At 38.6% G+C, this 22,353-nt stretch overlaps 2 protein-coding genes across 10 annotated transcripts in view; one reads left to right on the top strand and one right to left on the bottom strand.

Annotated features, from left to right (window-relative positions):
* Positions 1 to 18,929, top strand: part of ANO7 (anoctamin 7) — a 55,420-nt gene extending 36,491 nt beyond the window's left edge. For 6 of the 7 annotated variants that reach the window (XM_039320543.1, XM_039320548.1, XM_039320546.1 and 3 more), the window contains 9 exons: positions 1,335 to 1,446; positions 3,648 to 3,702; positions 4,869 to 4,966; positions 10,051 to 10,190; positions 10,914 to 11,119; positions 11,752 to 11,894; positions 13,604 to 13,694; positions 14,336 to 14,455; positions 17,426 to 18,929. In XM_039320543.1, coding sequence (XP_039176477.1) covers positions 1,335 to 1,446; positions 3,648 to 3,702; positions 4,869 to 4,966; positions 10,051 to 10,190; positions 10,914 to 11,119; positions 11,752 to 11,894; positions 13,604 to 13,694; positions 14,336 to 14,455; positions 17,426 to 17,488 — 1,028 coding nt within the window. In that variant the 3' untranslated portion in view covers positions 17,489 to 18,929. Of the gene's footprint in view, positions 1 to 1,334; positions 1,447 to 3,647; positions 3,703 to 4,868; positions 4,967 to 10,050; positions 10,191 to 10,913; positions 11,120 to 11,751; positions 11,895 to 13,603; positions 13,695 to 14,335; positions 14,456 to 15,079; positions 15,836 to 17,425 lie in introns of those variants that run through there. The other variant, XM_039320544.1, reaches the window with a different exon arrangement.
* The window catches only part of LOC120297661 (high density lipoprotein binding protein), a 70,199-nt gene continuing 66,124 nt past the window's right edge, over positions 18,279 to 22,353 (bottom strand). For all 3 annotated transcript variants that reach the window (XM_039320538.1, XM_039320540.1, XM_039320539.1), the window contains exons 26-28: positions 22,089 to 22,205; positions 21,834 to 21,962; positions 18,279 to 20,420 (exon numbers count right to left, since the gene is read on the bottom strand). In XM_039320538.1, coding sequence (XP_039176472.1) covers positions 20,334 to 20,420; positions 21,834 to 21,962; positions 22,089 to 22,205 — 333 coding nt within the window. In that variant the 3' untranslated portion in view covers positions 18,279 to 20,333. The remainder of the gene's footprint in view (positions 20,421 to 21,833; positions 21,963 to 22,088; positions 22,206 to 22,353) is intronic.

Below are 22,353 nucleotides of genomic sequence, written 5' to 3'. Positions count from 1 at the left end.
TCCAGCTCTATCTTTTAGCTCCTAGATAGAACATAAAACTAGGTTTTGTTTATAGAAATAAGGTGGCTAAGGAGATGTAATGAAAATGAGGGCATCTTGAATCCTGTATTAAATGCATTTATCAACAACAACTTTAAAGCAAAAATAAAATTTCTATAATGCAGTAAATTTCCAGTTTGAAAAAATTAAAGAATTGTAGCATATTTCAAAGAATTACACTGTCATTTATTCAGTAGCATCAGGATTATTCAATAAATTGTTAGAAATTTATACCCAATTTCTGGACACTCCAAAACATTTGTAGTTTGGCTAGTGGTGGCCAAGCAGGGAAAGTTTACAATTATTTTACATCATCTATCTCCCTTAATCTGTTTCTTGGAATGTTGGCAAAATGAGCCAATATGGTACCAAATCGAACTGCAAAATTCAAGATTAACTCTAGGTATTAATCCAAAGGTGCTTTTTCAAAAGGCAACTGGACTTCCTTGTTTTTCTTTGAAGACGTTTCGCTTCTCATCCAAGAAGCTTCCTCAGCTCTGACTGGATGGTGGGGAATGGAAGGATTTATATTCCTAGCAGACAGCTGGTCATTTGCATTCCTTTAGAGAGTCACTGAGCTGAAGAAGCTTCTTGGATGAGAAGCGAAATGTCTTCAAAGAAAAACAAGAAAGTCCAGTTGCCTCTTGAAAAAGCACTTTTGGGACAACCATGACCTGGATGACTGATAGACATCTAGATATTACCTTCTAATCAGATGGACTTTTGCAGCCTAGATTTGATAGTTCTTATGTTAGAAAGTATAATTTGTGACAAAACATTTTTCTCTGGGTGCTGAATTCTTAAAAAATGTCACCTCCACGCTAAATTCTTAACTGCATTATATATACATTTTGCACGTATAATCATTGTAGCAGTATGCAGATATTTTGTCCTTGCCCAGAACTAATGGTGTCCAACCCCTCATAGTTGCTTCATCTGGAAACTTTAAATTAGGATCCTTAATATCAAAAACATCCACTTGAGTATAGGTATATCTTGAAAGATATCTGCATTCAACTTTCATAAATCAAGGGAATGTCCCATCCTTTCCTCCAATAGGTCAGACTTAAGGTTTAAAGAAAATGTAAAAAACAATTTTAACCACAACTTATTCCAACTTGCTTTGCCAACTGAGCCATAATATATAATAACATGGAAATATTTTCAATGCACAATTTATCTGTACATTCAGTGATATGAAGACACATAAGAATAGATGACAAAAGTAAGGAATCATTCAGAGAAACTTGAAGGATAAACACTATTCTAAATGATACGTTCATTTTTTGCCACAGAAATGCATCGCACTCAGACCACATTTGAAGATGCCTTCACTTTTAAAGTCTTTATCTTTGAATTCATCAATTTCTATTCATCTCCCATCTACATTGCTTTCTTTAAGGGCAGGTAAATCTATTTATTTATTATATTTTATTTCTATAGCCATCCCTCTCAAACAAGTCACTGGTGGCAAACAATCATAAAAATCTATTAAAACGAAATACAAGATAGATAGAAAGATGATATAGATAGCTAGATGAATTGGATTACAATATCCATAATCCTAGGTAGCACATGAGAGTTAGATTTATAGGTGCTGTAGGTTCAATACATCATGGTAAGGTTATGTTCAGGAAGACTGTAGAATAACTATTAATATGATGCAGAAAGGGAAAGAAGTTTTATTTAAGTTCAAAAGATTATGTTTGGTAGGTATTTTTCCAGAGCATGAAGAGATGCAATAATTTAGAGAAATTATATGGCTGCTTACTCACTCTCAGTGACTCTGGGCAGCTTACAAAAATGTAAATTTATTGCCTATCTTTCATATATTGGAAATAACCAGAATTATATGTGCTTGTGTACAGTATGGTGTATTTATAACTCATACTAATCCTGACACAATCAATCTTGGATACAACAGACTTTTTAACACATATATATCTATACCTACACCTACACCAGTGGTGGCGAACCTATGGCACAGGTGCCAGAGGCGGCACTCAGAGCCCTCTCTGTGGGCATGTGTGCCATTGCCCCAGTCCTAGGCCTTCAGCTGGGTTTTATAAAACCTTTTCGCTTTAGGCCTCTGCCACCGTGTACAAAAATAAAAGGTTCAATCAATCAGTCAATTTCAACTTCTCGCGGGGAAAAAAAAGATCTTGCAATGTTGGAATTGATTGACTGAACTTTTTACTCCCACCCAGTCTGCCATGCCATGCCTACCCAATGGGCCACACCCACCCAATGGGCCACACCCACCCAGCACCCGACGATGCATAAGTGGATTTTGGGTTGCAGTTTGGGCACTCGGTCTCTAAAAGGTTCGCTGTCACTGACCTACACACATACACATATATGTGTGTATGTGTGTGTGAGTTACCAGTAAAAAATCTTAAACAAAACACAAATACTGTATATCAGAGGCGCCATTAAATTAGCCTAGCCAAACATCTGATGAAATAATGCTGTTTTGATCTTTTCAAAATACATTGAAAGGGTATTTTACCCTGGAGAGGAGAGGAGAGTGTTCCATTAAATGGGGACCACCACTGAAAAGGCTTGACATGTGGTTTAAGTTCCACAAAGCTGATCAGAAAGGGGACACACAACAGATTCTCTCTAAATAACCAGATTAGGGATATATATTCAATTTTGGCAATATGATGCCTGATATATCTTGATTTTGCACTATAATGTGCCTTAAAGGTAATAATTCTGACCTCTCCAAAGAGAAAATGCACTTGTCTCCTCTGCAGCATTCTTATTCCTGCCAGCCAGTTGATCCTTTGGAGCACATCCTACAGAATGCTGGACCATTGAGAGTTTTTCAGAACCTACTGATAGTGCAAGCACAATCTCTATAAGTGTCTGAAAAAGTAGATTTGGTCTTGTCCCAGAGCTTGCTGCTTGAGTGAAAACTGGAGGTTTTATTAACCTGGGAGGATAATTTCAAAAAAGTTCTTAAATATGTCATAACAGTAATTCAACAGGATTCTTCATAATAGCATAGAAAGATGGGGAAAAGTGAAGAATGTCTGCCATCTATTGTTCAGAAACAGTATAATAATGTAAATCTTAAATGGGTATTACAGGGTAGGGTGCATCTAACAAATATATTAACATCTGGAATCAACAAATGAATAATTAAACCCAATAGATCTGAATCACTACAGAAGTACAAGCTGTGAATGGTGATGTCTTTGGCCCTAGTTGAACATTACATTCAATCAAGCAGCAGTAAACCAATTTGTGTATCTGAGTGACTTTAAGCCAGTGTAGATACCTGGTAACTACCAGAACACATCTCTGCCATTTTCTTGGCAAGATTTCAACACTGGCTTGTCATTGCCTTCTTCCTAGGGCTAAAAGAGAGTTACTGGCCCAAGGTCACCCAGTAGCTCCATGCCTAAGGCAGGAATAGAATTCAGTCTCCCAGTTTCTAGTTTTGTGCCTTCATCACTACACTAAAATGGCTCTTAATAGTCTTTAAAGATAATTGCTTGGAGGGAGGCGGTAGGAATAGGAGTTTAAACTAGCAGTTTAAAAAAAAGCTAGAGACAGTTTTTTCATTTCTTGCCCTTGTGCTTTTCCTTCTTCCCTTTCAGGTTTGTTGGTTATCCAGGCCACTATGACAAATTATTGGGCATACGCAATGAGGATGTAAGTATTTCAGAAGAGATGAAAAAGATGGTTCTTGAATGAAAAAATGTGGAGGAATCCTTAGAGCAGCAGATTCCTAGGCAAGCCATGCAAAGTAGATTGAATTGCAAGGTGACAAATATATAATTATTAAGGAATAGAGTCAGGCTGATCCCAACCGGTCCAGAGATAAATAGACTGTGTTAGCCTCACACCAAGGAGTGGAATAGGTATCTTTTTTAGAGCTTAAAGGAACGCTCTGTCTATATCCACAACATATTTGTAAACATATTAGAAGAGTCCAGAATGTTCTGGGTTTCACCAGATGCATTTGAGAAGTTTACATGGATAAGAGGGAGATAGTTTTGTTGCCTTTGAATGCTGCCTGCATATAGCCATAATAAATGGGCTGGTTAGTCACTGAATCTGATCGGCATGAATTTCACTAGTTATGTATTGTGTAAAATACTTCTTTTTTTTCCAGCCTGACCCTTTTTGCTGGGTCAGGAATGGTTTACATATCTCTACCATATTTTGCCTTCATTTTAAGCAAAAATCTCAAAGTATGTGTTTTCCTCTATCATTTTCATTGCCTTTTTATGGCCCTTACAGTCCTATGATGACCTGAACTGTACATAGCTTTCTAAGCATGAACTCATCATAGGTTTACCTATTATATCAAAGAACCTTACTATAATAGTATATTCATTGTTAGTTCTCTTCTTAATAACTCCTCATTTATTTGTTTATAAAATTTATGAGACATCTCCCTTTTCTTTGTAATTATTCCATTATGGTAGTATGTGGTATTTCCTGAGGAAATGAGAGGACTGAGTCTAGTTCTCAACAAAAATGAAGAAGTTATAACCTTGGGACCCCACAAATAGGAATTGCATGGCTGAATGCTGCTCAGTCACAAATAGTCTCCTTATGTAGAAAGTTACATCTTGAGGGAAAGTATTCAGGCTTTCTGGTTTGGGTCAAGTTTTCCTTCCTGGTAGATATATTGCATTAATGAGGCCTTTATTCAACACTTCCAATAATGTTGCATGATGCTTCAGTACATGACTGATTGATAATAGATACCTACTGCATGCTACATATGAAACTTTAAAGATTTCTACAAAGGTATTCAGTGTTCATTAGGTAACCAGCCATATCCAAAAGTCTCTCTCTGTTTTGTCCAGTGTGCTCCAGGTGGCTGCCTCATTGAACTTGCTCAGGAACTTCTTGTCATCATGGTAGGAAAGCAAGTAATTAATAACATTCAAGAAATCCTTATCCCGTGAGTGCTATGCTTTGATTAGATACTTTTGCTATCTATTCATTCCAATCAATGTGCTTGTACAAAACCGGTGGGCAAACTGGGGCTGCAATGGAGGCTACAGCTTTGCAATAAATTGGTGCTGCATCATTGTGCAAGAGAAGGGATTTCATTTCTAATTTTCTTTTTTAAAAAACCCAACAACTTCCAGTTCCTTCCATATGTAATCATGGGCCTTAATGGTTCCTGGGAAGCTGAAACAATTAAGGACTGTCTCAACTCCTGCTCTGTATGAAACATTGCAAAGATAGTTTTGCCAACATTTCCTTAGAACTATAGAGCAGGCATAGATGAAAAGAATTTTTGCCTCATCCTTCTTCCCATTCTGGGGATTTTTTCATTCATTTCTATAGTGAAAGCATAATTGTACATTTGTTGTCCATATCCAGTTGTTCTGAGAGAAGACTTTGCCATTTCATTTCCACAGTGTAGGAGTTGGTGCTCTTTTTTTTTAACCCATTCTAAAAAAACAAACCCAGCAAGAGAAGAATGAGAACAGATTTGCCATTTTTTGTAGCTGCTAGGCTTGATCAAAGGAGGACTATAGTATTAAGAAAACTTGTCTGAAAACTTGTGTGGAAATGCTCTCTCTTAAGGCTGTTTTAGACTTAGTTTATAATTTTTATATTATCTTTTGCCTTAAAATGTCAAGAAACTCCACCCTTGATTTTTGGCAATCAAGCTACTGAATTTCGGAAATGAAGCTGGAGAGGAATGCGGGAGATACAAAAAGAGGCTTGGCAACTGCCTGAAGTCACAACCCTGTAAAATCTAGCAAATTTTTTTGTAAGAAATGCAAGTGTGGGAAAAGAGAAGCCACTCCCTAGTTTCTTTGGCAATTACAATTGTTTCACAAAATAATGTTTTGCATTTTTGCCAAGACATAATTATTTTTGAATATGTGCCTACAGCAGAGTTGTGCAAAATATTTTGCTCTTAGAAAACTTTTGGAATTGTCAGAATAGCATCAGAATAGATCCCTGTTTTATAGACAGATTTTGACTTTCTTAACAGTCAGGCTGCTAGGCAATAAATTTCCCCTTACCTGACCATTAGAGTTCCAATGCAGTTGCTCCCTTTTGCACTTTTGTTGCATAATGTCTCATTTCTAATTGAGATAGTTGTAAGACCCTGAAGAAGTGACTCAAATTGCCCCTCAGAGCTATCTGATAGAGAATAGAGATAGATTGCATTTACCAAATACCGTATTTTCTGGCGTATAAGATGACTTTCTAAACCATGAAAATCTTCTCAAAAGTTGGGGGTCGTTTTTATACGCCCAGTCGTCTTATACGCTGGAAAATATGATACATCAAAGCAAGCTCCCCCTTATCCTGCACCCCATGCTCCTCACCCCTTGGCGCGGGGATTGGCTGTCCGGATGAGAGTTTAAGAGTCCCACGCAGCCAAATAGCCCTAGAAAAGTGTCCCTCCAAGAAACAGCCGGGAGGAAGGGGTGAGGTTGGAGCGTTGGCAGACCAATGGCAGGAGAGGAGCGCTGGCGGAGAGCTAGCCGAGTAAGAATGCCCGTGTTGGGTCAGCAGCGGGAGCTTCCCTTGGTGCCGAAGTGCTACTCAGTGCTCGCAGAAGGCCAGCGATTTCGCAGAAGTGTCTACCCCCCGGGCAGGGATCCTGCCCCTCCCAGTCTAGGGCAGTGGAGGGAAGCGGTGCGAGCGGGGCTTTTCCTCCCCCGGGGAAACACCCCCGCCACCAGCCTCTGCTCGGGTGGCTGGCAGGAGCAGCTGGTGGGAGCCGGCGCCTGCGCAGAGGGTGCCGCTTCTTCGGGGTTGACCACACCCAGTGCCATTGCGCTGAGTGCCAGAAGCTCTGGGACCTCAACAGACAGACGCTCAGCATTTCCTCCTCCGTGCTTGGCCGCTTCTTTGGCAACCTGCTGCCGTGGCTGGTGCTCTTGCTGCGTAGATGATAGAGCGATCCGCCCATGGTCTGGCAGGCGCCTCCACCGACGGACTTTAGGATGCGCCGCCTTTGCCAGCCCCACCCAGTGTGGGCAGCCTTGGGGGTCGGGCAAGTGGGAGTAGAGGGTGTTTTCAGATCCATTTGGAGAAAATGGATCCAATGTCTCTACCTGTTGGACAGCTGGGCTTGGATAGCGCCGCGACCTGCTTTCCTCCCCCCTTCTGCTTCCCGCTATCCTTTAGTCCTCCTCATATACTGCAAAGCTTCATAAGTGCACCCCCATGCTTATTATGGGATGTTACTCAGCTACATTTTTCTTCAGCAGATCAGGAACAAGCGATGAAATATAATGAAATGCTAATGTGTTTAGGACTTACCTTACTTTTATTAGAAAGTTAAAGTACCCGTATTTTCTGGTGTAAAAGATGACTTGCTAAAACCATGAAAATCTTTTCAAAAGTTGGGGGTTGTCTTATACGCCCAGTCGTCTTATACGCCAGAAAATACGGTATGTTATTCACCAGTGTTCCAAGGTCTTTTTTCTCTCTCATGGATCTCCAAGTACAATTCATTGCTTTATTGAAAATGTTGAAACCCAGCAATAAAAGTTAACATCTGTTTTGGGTACCAACTAGCTTTTTTTTTTAAATGTTATTTTCAATTTTACATTACATTCATAAAAAATACTTCAGATAAAGAGTAAAATAAATTTATACACACAACTTTCGAAATTGCTCACTCATTTCCCCCCAAACCGCATCCACCCTCTAACCTCTTCTCTCACTTCCCTCTTTTCCTCTTCTTCCTCACTCTCCCCCTCTCCTCCTTCTCCTCAACTTTCCTACTTACTTCTCCCCTTCCTCCTGTCTTCTCACTCCAGATGCAGTCCAGGGGAAATGCTTAAGCAATTCCTCTCTCCAAATTAAAACATCAATATTATATACAATAAAACTATCTCTACTTATCTGAGCTATTTAACCTTCAACCCATCCTCCCCCCGCCCCCTCCCCCCACCCCCACCCGACTTCCCAGAGCCAAGTACAGGGTTATACAAACATATTAAACATAATCTATTTAAGTTTACTAATTATACAATAACCAAAATCATACTAACCCTTAACTCTTGAAACTTTAACATCATAATTTTATAAACAAATCCATTACTCATAAAATAAATGAAACTTTGTAGTTCCATATTTCTTCTGAACATATTCTATCCATCTTCTCCATACAATAACATCTCTCTCTTGTGAATGATCCTTTAAATAAGCAGAAATTTTAGCCATTTCTGCTAAATTAGAAACCTTCTTCTAAAGAAGGCAGAGAGTCCTTCTTCCAGTATTGACCCACTGTACCAACTAGCTTTAAGTCTAGAATATCTGCTGATTTATCTGATGAAGATGAATGAGGATTCTGTCTGGGAAAAATGTACCCATCCATACAGGCCCTTGACATTGTAACAATTATATTGTGTTAAACATCACATTCAGCTTTTGTCAGTATTTTAGATGGCATTCCTCCCAACACTCTACGATTTGGATGTACCTCTTTCTGTTGTCATTTTAGTATTGCCAGCAGGTTGCAGCCATTCCAGCATTAACTTAAGGATTGTTCCTTTTGCATCAATTCCAGTGATGTTACATTTCTTCTGTTCTATTGAGCTGTATCTATTCTTGTAACTATGTGGATAAAAGCTATCCTGTCTCTTCAATGGTGGGTTTCAAATACCTGAACAACTAGTTCTCTGTGTGGATGCAGGCCTGGGCATCCAAGGCCTAGAACGGATTTCTGGAAGTGGCATCTACACACTTCTGGTGGGCCATTCTAGGCCTGGAGGCCTCCTCCAACCGGTTCTCTGAACTGAAAAAAATTTAGCTACTAGTTCTGCCAAACTGGTGTGAACCGGCTGAATCCCACCATTGTGTCTCTTGCCATATTATACAATTCTTGCATCATGGATGTATTCCTTTAGCCTCCAGTACTCTATTTAGCCAACTCATGCACTCTTGGACTCTTCTTTTTCAATTCACTTTGCCTAGCATTACAAGTTTTTCCATAGCTGCTTTAACCTGCATGACTCCACTGCTACCACATAATAATTATTACAGTATCACTACAAAAATATTGTTTCTAAGATTCCATGTTATCACTGCCAGGTCATGATGGAGACTTTATGTGGAAAAGGCAAGAGAAAGTTGTATCCACTTACACTAGATCAGAGAAAGAGAGAACTGCTATTGCTGCTGTTGTTTTTCTATTGTGCATCTGTGTTAAGTCCAAGCTCATGAATGTACTCAGAAACCCTAATATTGACCTAAAGAATGGTCACAGTTCCCATCTAGTGATGCTACTAGATCTGAATCGTGTCAGATATTCAAGACCTAACAGAGGCACTAAGATAGGCGCTAAGGTGGCAAGCTCATGGTAGAGAGAAAGAAAATGAACTAGTTTGATGAGTGAGATTTGTAGGACAAGTCCTTGGAATACACTTGTCCAGGCCCCCATAAAACTGAAGCACCACTACTACTATTAGAATTTTTAAAAGATTATTTTTATCCTGCTTATATTATTTTTAGAAATAATTCAAACATGGCAAACATATCTAATACTCCTTGCTTCTCCTATTTTCCCACAACAATAACCTGTGGGCTGTGAGATGATTATGAATCAATTCTCAGAGGACACCAAGCTCAAAAAACTATCCTATGGCTAAATAATGGGGCACAAATAAAAATATGCCTTATCTAGATGCATCCAGATATTATTTAATCCATCTCTCTGTGCCTGAAAAATCCTTGATATTGTCTGTCTGTCTTATGCCTAAAAATATTTACCCATGTAGTAGGGCCATATTGCTATTATTCTTCACATATTCTTATCTTTCTCATCTCTTTATCTTTCCTACTATCTTCTCCTCTCGGTATCTTATGATTTATCACTTGTTTGTATCTTATGATTTATGATTGTGACTATGATTTATGACATATGACTTATCGCTTTGTTGTTTGTGTACATTGAGAGCTTATGCATTCGAGACAAATTTCTTGTGTGTCCAATCATACTTTGCCAATAAAGAATATTTTATTCTTCTATTCTAGTAACTACATTTTTTTTGTTCTCCATAGGAAGATGAAAACATGGTGGCATAAGCAAGATCTTTCTGAAAGCAATAAGGCAGGCCAAGACAACTTCATGAAGCAACTCTGGGAGAGCGATTATAAACTGCTGCCCTATGATGGGCTCTTTGCTGAATATCTGGAAATGGGTATGAGTCATCTGGGAAAATGGAAACTTAAGATAGTTCTCTGAAAATTTCTAATACTGTGGCCTGATTATGGAAACGGAATGAATATGTGTATTCTTGGAGAGATTGAAAATACAAGGATTAGAAGAACAGTGAGGAAAAAAAGCCCTAGGATAGAGGGAGAAATTAGGGAGGGGAATATGAAAATTTCTTTCTGAAGTCTCATGAATTTCCCTAATCTTTATGCAGTAAGACTTGGAATTTATAACTCGAACAAATGAAAAAGTGATGTGAGAGACTGAAAAGCCCTGTTATAGGGCTGTCAAACTGCCAGCCCACTGGTTGGTTGCATCATGTGGAGGCCGCGTTCACCCCAGCTCCAGCAATGCTAAAAAAGTTGCTATATATCGTGAATTTGACATCCGTGCCCTATTAGTTTTTCCAATATTTTCAAGCAATAAATGTGAATATTAAAGGCAGTGTATAGAATTTCTTTGAGCTGAACACCTCTGTATTATAGGTTCGCCAAACAGCTTAAAATATATGAAATGAAAGGTCTTTCATTTTTATCCAAATTAAAGTGGATGCATTTTAGTGAAAAAATAACAATTACTACATGGGGCTTCAGAAAGTACATTTCAGTCCTGCTTTGGCTGGAATCTCATCTTGATCCCCTCCAAATTACTTCTTGATAAGGTTTCTTTCCTCAAACTCTAGAAATTAAAATGTTTTATTCCCTTTTAGTTCTGCAGTTTGGCTTCATTACAATCTTTGTTGCTGCCTGCCCTCTGGCCCCTCTTTTTGCTTTACTGAACAACTGGGCGGAAATTCGTTTGGATGCTCAGAAGTTTGTTTGTGAATATCGACGTCCAGTTGCAGAGCGGGCCCAAGGCATTGGCATCTGGTTTCATATCCTGGAGGTCATCACACACTTTGCAGTTATTAGCAATGTGAGTTATACTAGAATATATGGTAAGCAATCAATAGAAATTGGACAAGCATAGCAGCTACAGCCCTATTCGATTACACCAAACTTACAGTTCAACCATATTTTAATTGAGTTTACTTATGTTGTAGTTTCCTGTTCCCAAAGCAGATGAGGATTTAAGGTGAACTCTTGGTGACAGAATTGGCTTACAGTTCCAAATAAAGAGTTATTGAAATAGCTAAGTGGTAAAGGAAAGGGGCTGCAGGTTACCGATAAAATGTATCATTGTGGAATGGGTTAGTTGGTTGGTTGGTTGGTTGTTGGAGAAAGGTGGAGTTGAGTGAGCAGATTTCCTGGTGAGAGGGTGCTCTGAGAGGCAGAAGTGCCTCTTAGTGTCTCTCTACAGTCCCAAAATTCCTGTTGGATATTCTGAATGGAAATTCTAGTATTTGGTCCCGATATAGGAAGTGAGCACTAGGTTGGGCTATGTAAGAAGCAGTGAACTAGATGCTTAATGATCTGGGGTAGAATGAGGCTGCTTGTGTTTCTATGACTGTTGCTGAAAATAAGTGCATATTGTGCCAAGAGTAAGAAGCAAGAGTTCTGTGTGTCACTCACACAACACTTAAAACAATGAACATGTTCTTCTTTTAGGCCTTCCTGATTGCCTTCACTTCTGACTTTCTTCCTCGACTCTATTACCAGTACACTCGTGCTAGCAATCTACAGGGCTACATTGACTTCACCCTGGCCTACGCCCCTAAATCTTTTGACTTGAACAACAATGCCACATGCAGGTGGGATCTCCTACTCTTGTAGCTGTTGAGGGTAGCTGTTTAAAGATGATTACTGAGTGAATCTATTGGAACGTAATTGCTTATTTAAAGTTCAAAGTAAGCTATCTCAAAATGTAATTTAGTGTCAGATTTTAATGTTTTTTTATCCTGGGTTGTTGCATATTGATTGACATATTTGTGTGTAAAATAGTAGTACACACCAATTAAGGTTTACCCCATAGTTGCCAAACATAAGAAAATATCTAGTTCTACATTTACTTAAAAAAAAACCCAGATGTCTTAACTGCATTGCTGGAAATGCAGTTCTTTACATGACACTTTCTTTGCTCATTATTTATTTATTTATTTATTTATTTATTTATTTATTTATTTATTTATTTATGAGACTTATATACCAGTTTAAGTGCAAGCACTCTCTAAGCGGTGTACACCAGTAAGCAATGTATATATATATTTACATTGCCCCCAACAATCTGGGTCCTCATTTTACCTACCCCGGAAGGATGGAAGGCTGAGTCAACCTTGAGCCGATGAGATTTGAACCGCTGACCTGCTGAACACAGTCAGCTAAAGTGGCCTGCAGTACTGCACTCTAACTGCTGTGCTACCTCGGCTCTTTTACAGGTAGTCCTTGCTTAACAACCTATCACTTAGCAGCCATTAAAAATTGCAACAGATCTCCCAAAAGCTATTTACAATCCTGTTTTGAAGTTACAGCCACTCAAATGCCTCGTCATGTGTCCTTATGACTGATTGCAGGGAGAATGCAGAAACCACCATTCTCTTTCCTCTACACTAAGTCCCTGCAGGCCTTGGGCCTGCTCCCATCTCACCCCATCCCATCATCCATCACACAGTTATCTTTTGATGATCTCTGGATCTCATGTTGAGAAAGGAGAGCAGGCAACTCATCCTTGGACCACATGGCTGCCTCCCGAAAACAATCACCATATTTAGCATGCCCACAATTCCTTGTAGTTGCACCACAATGGTGGCCACTTCTGGGAGGTTACTACTTGGCCCAAGGACCACTCCTGTCTGTTTCCTTGATAAGGTCTGCACAGTGCTAAGGAAAGTTCTAGAACTCCAGATATCTTCAAAAGGTAAGTGCATGATGGGAGACAGGAAATGGGAAGAAGGTTCAAGCTCTGTGTGGCCTCTATGGAGAGGGAAACACTTGCAGGATCTAGTGTGTAGGGAAAGCAGTCCAAGGGATGTGGAGACCCCAAGAGGAAGGAAGTGGATCATAGGGTGTTTCAAGAGGTGGCGGAGGCCTTGGGAGGGCCAGGACAGGCAGGCCTGGGACTGTACTAGGCCTCCCAGGATCTATTGCATCCTTGAGGCACCCCAAACTCTAACGACCTGTAAATTCATTTAACAACTATATCAGGGAGAGCAAGGGGTGGAGATCATTAAGTGAGCCTGTCTCACTTAATGGCCGTCACCACGTGCAACCGTAATGGGCAGGCTGTTATTGCCATAGGTCAAGGACTACCTGTAAGCAGGAGACACTGCCTTATATTAATTCATAGAGTAGCAGATAGAACGTAGTGCACTAAATTTCACCTGGGTTAGATCAACTAAAAAGAATTTGTGAACCTAGAAAGTGGCAGCAAGAGACATCAGAAATTAATCTGGAAGACTTGTGATTGCTAAGCTGATCACTGAATTGTTACTTAGCATGGATTTTGAAGCTCTTATCTCCATAGGTACCGAGCCTATAGAGAACAAAATGGCAGATATTCACTACCTTATTGGAATCTACTGGCAATCCGACTTGGCTTCATCATTGTATTTGAGGTATATTGCATTTCAGGATGCTATTTTCCATAAACATATTTCTTAGAGATCTTATATTGGCCATTGCAAAATTTAGCATATTTAAAAATCCTATTTCTAGTATTTCTCCCTTGTGTTAGCATTAGTATGTTAAAAATGAATCATCCTGCATAGTTTAGATAGTTTGAAGAAAAATTGTGCTGTTCTGAAACTAAAGAAAATTATTTGGCCATAAAATACATCAAAATTATGGTACAAGTTATGCTATTGGAAAGGAAATAGCACTAAAATTTTGTCTTAGTGATAGAAGTATTACAGGTTCATCAATGCCAGAAATTCTGTAAATTTTTGGAAGGAAAATTGGTGATATGGAGAGAATGCACATCCACGGTATCATGTTTTCACATTAAAAAAGAACCATCATCAAAAATGGCCAAACCAAGAAGAAGGCAGGCAATCTAAAGTTCACGATTGTTTTCTAGGGAGACATCTGTCAATTTTCACATTCTCTGGCTTAATGGAAAATCATAAACTTTCTGCATAATATCTTATCTAATTGGGGTCATTATAATTCAATATCCATAACGTTTCCATTTATATTCTGCCCAGCCTGCTGACCATTCACAATTCTTCCAACTTTCTTTCTTTTACCTCTTTCCTAGCATGTAGTTTTCTTCATTGCACGTATGATTGATATGATGGTACCTGACATCCCAGAAGCAGTGGCAATAAAAGTAAAGCGAGAACAGTACCTTGCTAAACAAGCCTTGGCTGAGAATAAGGTAAATCTTCCATTATTAGGAAAATGAAGACATTTTCTTTGAAAAACAAGACACAAATTGCTTAAGATCACGGTACTTTTATGGGTAATTGTTTTCTATACAGGTAGTCCTTGACTTATGACTACAATTGAGCCCAACATTTCTTAGGCTAAGTGAGACATTTGTTAAGTGAGTTTTGCCCCATTTTATGACTTTTCTTGCCACAGTTAAGTGAATCACTGCAGTTGTTAAATGAGTAACGTGGTTGTTAAGTGAATCTGGTTTCCCCATTGCCTTTGTCAGAAGGTTGCAAATGGTGATCACTGATCCCAGAACATTGCAACTGTCATAAATATGAGTCAATTGCCAAGCATCTGAATTTTGATCATGGGACCATGGGGATGCCACAATGGTCATAAGTGTGGAAAATGGTTATAAGTCACTTTTTTGATGCTGTTGTAACTTCGAATGGTCACTAAGTGAACTGTTGTAAGTCAAGGACTACCTGTACTGTATCTTCCAATTTCTTTTAGGAAAAAGTAATTTTTGTATTAAATTAGATGAAACTACAAGTATTGAGTAGTAAACTTTGTATGCAAAATTAATTATCTCTTGGGTTCTTCCTTCTCCATTTCCCTTCCTTAGGTCAAGTTACCAAGAACACTTTAATAACATAAAATAAACATGGAGGGTTAAAATGACTTATGTGAACCCTCACATTTCCATTGATGAAAACTTCCTACTATCTTTGTAACAATTTATACATTTTCAAACTGAGCTGAAGAGGTTTCTTAGAGAAGTGAAACGTCTTCAGAGAAAAACAAGGAAGTCCAATTGCCTCTTGAAAAAGCACCTTTGGCCCAACCATGACCTGGATCATTGAGAATCTCCATAGACAATATATACATTTCTTTACCGTATTTATTGTCATGGTTTATTTTAATTACATTTTAAAAATTATATAGCAATCTGGAGATTTTGGTTTTACAGTCATATTCATGCTATTACTCTGTAATTTATCATTTTTATGTCTTTTAAAAAACAGGTTGTTCCTAAAGTTATATAGTTTAGGTTGTTTTTTGTCTTTCCTTACACTGGTCAAAGGCTAAAATATAGATTCACTAATAAAAATTAGGACTTCAGTTCCTTTTCATCGAAGTCCATTTTTCTTCCCTTTCTCAATAAAACAACCTTGTAGTCTATGAAAGAGTATTATTTTCTTCTCCCCTTCAGATTGCTCCTGACACAGGCCTTAATTACAATTTCATAGAAAATTGCTCCCCAAAAATTAATAGAATCATAGGGCTGAAAGGAAGGGACTTTCGAGGTTTTCTAGTCCAACCCACTGCCCAAGGCAGGAGTCCTTATACCAGGGGTAGGCAATCTTGGCTCTTTTATGACTTGTAGACTTCAACTCCCAGAATTGTTCAGCCAGCATGGCTCAGCTTGGAAACCTCTCCCTTTCCCCTCAGCATGGCTGGCTCAGGAATTCTGGGAGTTGAAGTACACGAGTCATAAAAGAGCCAAGGTTGCCTACCCCTGCCTTATACCATCCTAGACAAATGATTGTACAATCTTTTCCTGAAAACCTCCAGCAATGGAGCACCACAGCTCCAGGAAGCAAGCTGTTCCAGAAATTAATCTCTCTCCGTCAGGAAATTCCTTATTTCCAGGATACTAACTATTCACACTAGCCATCAAACCACCAAACTATTACATTATCTGATAGTTAATCCTTCATTCATTAGGTAGACTCACTATTTATACAATGTTGGTCCAAATATTTGCATACATTAAACAATCCAACATTCAACATCCTTTTTGGTGAGAGCTTTTTTACATTTTCTGGAATGGCAGAAATATTAAGGAATAATTTGCCTGTGATGAGCCTTGTTAAAATATTTTATCCAATAACATCCACCTTCCCACAACCAGATGAGTATCAATTTTTGGAACAGAAATTGCAAAGCCTGGCACGTCCATTTACATGCCTGTGCTAAGGCATAACCTTAGCGTACTTTCTACATTTGCCTTTACTGAATTACCGGAGGCCCTGAGGGAGATGGGTGATCTACAACATGAAATACAAACAAATCAATAAAGGTCTTAAGATACTTATGTTATATTGTTGCTCATGTATGTATTTTTCAATTACTAAGAATCTACAGTAGAAAACTAAAGGACGCAATCAAATTAGCTCCATCACTACTTTTCAGACTACAGCATTTAGTCATGATGTCAAGTTAATAATTTTTTGCTATTTTTTAAAAAATTATATATTTGTATTTTTTGAAACTAATTTGTTATATTTCCTGCATTTTAACAGTTTCCAACATGGAGAATTAATCATAATTTGCTCTCAGTGAGGCCCAACCAACAAAACAATTACGATAACATTATTTTAAGTGTTTACAGATCAAAGCTTCAACCTTTGCCTGTTTTTTCCCGTTCAAACTTTTGATTATGAACAGTTTTGTTTTCCAAAACTGAATTACTATTTAGCCTGAAAAATAATATTGGCGAAGTCAATTTTGGTGATATTTGTCACCATAAACCAGTGTTTCCCAAACTTGACAATTTTAAGGCATGAGGACTTCAACTCCCAGAATTCCACAGCCAGCAACGCTGGCTGTGGAATTCTGGGAGTTGAAGTCCACATGCCTTAAAATTGTCAAGTTTGGGAAACACTGCCATAAACTAAATGTGGGAAATGCTTAAACTGCAAATTCTAAGCCTTTGTATAACTCGCATGCAGTTATATTTAGGTACAACTGAACAAGCAATTTTCAATGTGACAAACTAAGAAAATAATGGCTAAAACGAGATTGGGTCCTGTCAGATATGCATGTCACTGTATAAAACAGAATTTGAATAATAGACTTAGTTTTGTGTGTATTATAATGGTCATGTATATTTCTTTGATAACCTCCCTCAGCTACATTCTCTTTGGTGGAAAAATGTATTAGACATTTCTTTTTCTTTTTGGGACAGGCTCTCATTGAAGTGATAGATGTTGTCAATCCAACCCAGCCTGGGGAGAAGGTATCAAAATAAACATCTGAAGATCTGGAAGGATTTGGCTGAGATCAGATAATCAAGCTTCTACACAAGAGTAACCTTCATAGAGGAAGTACAATGTTAGCTGACACAGTATGGACATGGAGCTGTTAATTATGTAACATATTGCAGGTGTAGAATATGCCTCACATCTTTAAACCCTCAGAAATTTCATCCATATTTACCAAAGTAGTGATTTCATGTTTCTTGGAGAAAAACAGTACAGAGAAAATTACAAGACATAAATAAGAATTTTCAATCTGTTTCTCTCCTACCACAGAAGTGACTTCTAAATGTAGTGAAATTCAACAAGCTGTTTTTTATGATAGTATAGGAATCTCTGGGTTTAGAGGCAATCATTTTCCAAATAATAGGAATCTGCAACACTAGAATAGCTCATACTGGTTTGCTTTTTTGAAGCATATGCTAAAGTCATATGCTAAAGATTACTGCCATATATAAAGTCAATTATAAAAAGAAACTTGCTTTCAGCTATCCAAAAGGGGGTTTTGCCTACAAAAGCAACATGGGATAGTAATCATCTTCTTCACATCCAAGTCTCTTTCAGCTGGAATATGTTTCAACAATATGCATGTACCATGAACTTGTAATCTTTATTATGCTTAATCAATATGCCTGCTGGCAAAAATTGAATAAGCAGGTGAAATAGGTATAAATTTGCTTATTACTATTTGGAACAATAGAGAAGCAGGGGTATATATTTTATTAACAGGATAGATAGGAATTGTAATTTGGAGTGACTTTTTTTAAAATAAAAACACACAAAGCTGTTTCAGGTTTTATTTTTTAGAATTTATAAAATTCCAGTGTCATCCATACTCATGAGCCTTTATACACATTTGCATATAATCTCCAAATTCCAAAGTTAAGGCCAAGGGATCATTGCCATGGAAACGTAATATGGAAGACATTAAGAGAACATGGAGCACATCTCCACAGATCAACTGCTGCACACTACATGGGACAGAAGAGTGAAGTATTTTCAACAATTTGAACAGACGGCAACATTAGAGCCATGCTCAATGGCAGTTAAGCCCAAAACACATGTGCAAGTGATGTGTGACATTCAAACACCAGGTCCCACTGGCAAGGCATTAATACTTCTACCCTGTTTTAGACTCCTGCTCAGATAGTGATAGGGCTTCTCCTGTCCCAAGTGGAACCATCCTAGAGAAACAATTTCTCCTTCTTTCACTTAAGTTTATTTAAACAGAGAGGGCTTTTTTTCTCTTTTCTACTGGACTAAAAAGCTAGATGCTTTATAAACCATTTCTCAGCATATATTCTGGGACACAAAGGACCTTGGGGAAAGATACAAATGGCTCAGAAAAGCTCTTCAGAAGAGAGCAGGAAAGACAGAGAGCAAAGTTGGCAACAGACCCAGCGCTGCCGCCAGCACCTTCAGCAGAAAAGAGAATTGTGGCTAGAAGAGCAACTTTAAAATACAAGCAGCCTTGTATCAGTTTATGGTAGCAGCTAGAGTGCAGCAACTACTGGTGTCAAGACAACAGGACAAACACTTGTTGCCAACTACAGAAGGCTTTTGCTGAATATAGGTCTAATCTCCCACTCCTACCGCTGGCCATCTTTAAGAATGAACTGCAATCAAATTCTTCAATTTAAGTGAAAGCCACTCCTCACCTACCTCCTCCAAGGCTTAATCTTTGTTGCGAGACGAGAGGCCAAATTATGTGGCAACAGTTAAGATCATCTTTGCCAGCGGAGAAACTAACTGTCACATACATAGCTAAAGCCACACACATATATTCCTCTTCTCATAGAGGAACAATAATCATGATATCAGGAAGCAAAAGGAGCTATCTGAAGAAGCAGGCCACTGTCATACTGGCTTGAGGTAGAAAGAAGGCAATAGTAAAAAGCAAAAGACACACCTTAACCCTGGTACTTAAATGCCACCACTATCAAACTAGGGGGAAAAGGGCAATGCACTCTTAACACTGCACTAGTCACCCAACATCCTTTGTGTCATGCTAACATGGCACTTTTGGTTGAACCAAGTTTTCTTAGATCCAATAATACTGTCAGTTTTCCGGCTCTGTTTAGCCATACTACAGTTGGAAAGGAAGGATAATGCAAAAAAGTGAAGGGGGAAAAACTGATGATGAGTTGCAATTCAGTACTCACCCCAGTGAAAGAAGAATGTTTGTACCCTTAGTGCTGCAAATTAGCACGACAAGGACTGTGACCCTGTTAGTGCTTTCTGGTGTCTCAAACTCCAGGACAAACCATTGCTCTCTCAGGTAAGATTCATTATCTTACCAACAGTGGAATTAGATGGACAATTGGGGGGGGGGGAGAGGAGAGGCTAGCAGTGAAAAGGAAAAACTAATTGCACACTACAAAGGTAAGGCCTTGGAAAAACGGCAGGAAGGGGAAGAGCAAATATTTTGGCTTTTAGAAAGTCAAGGAAATGTGTTTCCTGAGGTTGAGAGACAGGAAGTATATTCCTAGATGCAGTAAGGTGATCTCCTAATGGGGGTTAGAGTGCTTTATATAACGTGCTTGGGAGGCTTGATACAACACAATGACCCACATGATAGGCTGAAATTTGAAAGAAAAACTGAATATATTTTTGGTTGCAATTAATATGGAAAGTTTTGTTCCAGATCAAGGGGAAGAAAAAATGGCAAACAGAAGCATAGCGAGGCCTGAGTATAAGGATAACAGAGGGAGTAAGCACTCTAGTTTCATTAAGAGACCCCTCATTAACAATCTTCACTAGATCCAGCCAGCAGGGCAGAATTCAGGAAATATTTTTTTTTGTGGCAAATGGCTGGATAAGATTGCGACTTTCATGTTATTATCGCTTGGGACCCCATGGCAGAGTCTTGGGAGCCACCTGAGCTCCAAAACTTGGAAAATCTTCAGAACTGCTCATATCCGGGGCCTGCAGGGAAATAAAAAGGAAGGATATAATTTGTACAGATACTAATGTTTGATTAATAACTATAAGAGTAATTTCACTTTTGCAAAAATCAAACCACTGAATTATTGAAAAGACATCAGTAATTCAGATACTATATTACTGTATAGACAATGCAGATATTGCAAAAGTAATTCCAACTAATAAAAACCTAAAACAACAAATACTCATTGGACTCAAAATTATATTCAGCAGTCTGCATCATACCCATACTACAAAGAGTCAAAAAATGAATCATGCTTCACAATTTTCTACAATTTACTACTGAGACTGTAATATTTCAAATGCTCTTGTGTGCAGGACAGAAGAAAAAAAATATGCAGGTCATGTACAGCAATAGCTGAAAAAATGTAGCTTATTCTCTCCCTATCAGTGCCAAATCAATGTAAATGGAATTAGTGGGCTATTGAAAAAGAGTTTATATCTTCCAAAATTTGGAATGATTTTTTTCAGATGTCAGATATAAATTTCATGCCCACAGGCCATTGTGTTTTTATGTTCAACCCATACAGGTCTTAAGTCCCCACTATAAATGTGGGTGTATTAAACCAACATTTATAACATCTTTATTAGTCATTGACTAATATTTTATACTAGTCTATATACTATGCTTATGAGAGTCAAAATGAAAATAAATGAATGTTTTTGGAAAGAATAAAAGTAAATAAAATACATACTATTAAAAATATAACAAGAAAAATACTAAAAATCTGAATGCTCAAGCAAGAAGTTTTAAGAACAGATTAGACAACCATTTGTCTGAAATGATATAGGACAGTGATGGCAAACCTTTTAGAGACTGAGTGCCCAAACTGCAACCCAAAACCCACTTATGCATCGTCAGGTGCCGGGTGGACATGGCCCATTGGGTGGGCGTGGCCCATTGGGTGGGCATGGCTGCGGTGGTAACGGCAGACTGGGTGGGACTAAAAAGTTCAATCAATCAATTCCAACTTTGCGAGATCTTTTTTCTTCCCATGAGAAGTTGAAATTGATTGATTGATTGAACCCTTTTTTTTTTGCACATGGTGGCGGAGGCCTAAAGCGAAAAGGTTTTATAAAACCCAGCTGAAGGCCTAGGACTGGGGCGACGGTGCGCGTGCCCACAGAGAGGGCTCTGCATGCCACCTGTGGCATGTGTGCCATAGGTTCGCCAGCACAGGTATAGAATTTCTTGCCTGAGCAGGGGGTTGGACTAGAAGACCTCCAAGGTCCCTTCCAACTCTGCTATTGTGTTAAATTAACAACAGACATGGTGGAAGAGGATTCTCTCTCATCATCTTACCTTGCCTTGGCTTTCATAGAGGCTGGAAGACTCAGGTGAGTCCCAATGTCTTCTTCAGCCCAAGAAAAGTTCAGAACATAAACAGCTCCTACCTTCTCAGTATTGCCTGCTGTCCACGGGGCATCTCTAACCACAAATCCCTTTGATGCACCCTTAGCTTCTTCATGACCAGGTGGCTTCATGTAGACTTGCATTGCCTCATTATCTACTACATCAGCCAACTGCAATGCCAAACAAATGCACAGCTCAGTTAGCAGAATATATACACAAACACAAGAGGGTAATGTTGTACAGAATAATTCTCCTTTATAATATTTTGAATCCATCTAATTAAGTAATACACATACATATTCCTCCTCCAGATTCAGAATATGATCAATGGCTTCCTCCACATTGTCAGGGAGTCCAATCACAGTCACGCAGTTGGGATCAGCAGCTCCACTTTGAGGAAAACGTATATCCACCTGGAGAGACAAAAATTATCTCAGATATGGTACCCTGATATATTTGCCTCTTTTGCCCATTTCCCTTGAAGTTTTATACCCCAAAATGATTATGTGACTAATATGGTTACAGAATGCAAGGAGCAATTGAAATTGTTTGGTTTCTCAA

Source organism: Crotalus tigris, unplaced genomic scaffold (assembly GCF_016545835.1).
Source record: "Crotalus tigris isolate CLP2741 ecotype Arizona unplaced genomic scaffold, ASM1654583v1 scf7180000023658.1318691, whole genome shotgun sequence".
In the NCBI taxonomy this organism is placed as follows: Eukaryota; Metazoa; Chordata; class Lepidosauria; order Squamata; family Viperidae; genus Crotalus; species Crotalus tigris.
The sequence above is the reverse complement of the archived record's forward strand: the minus strand, read 5'-3'. Positions and strand labels throughout refer to the sequence as shown.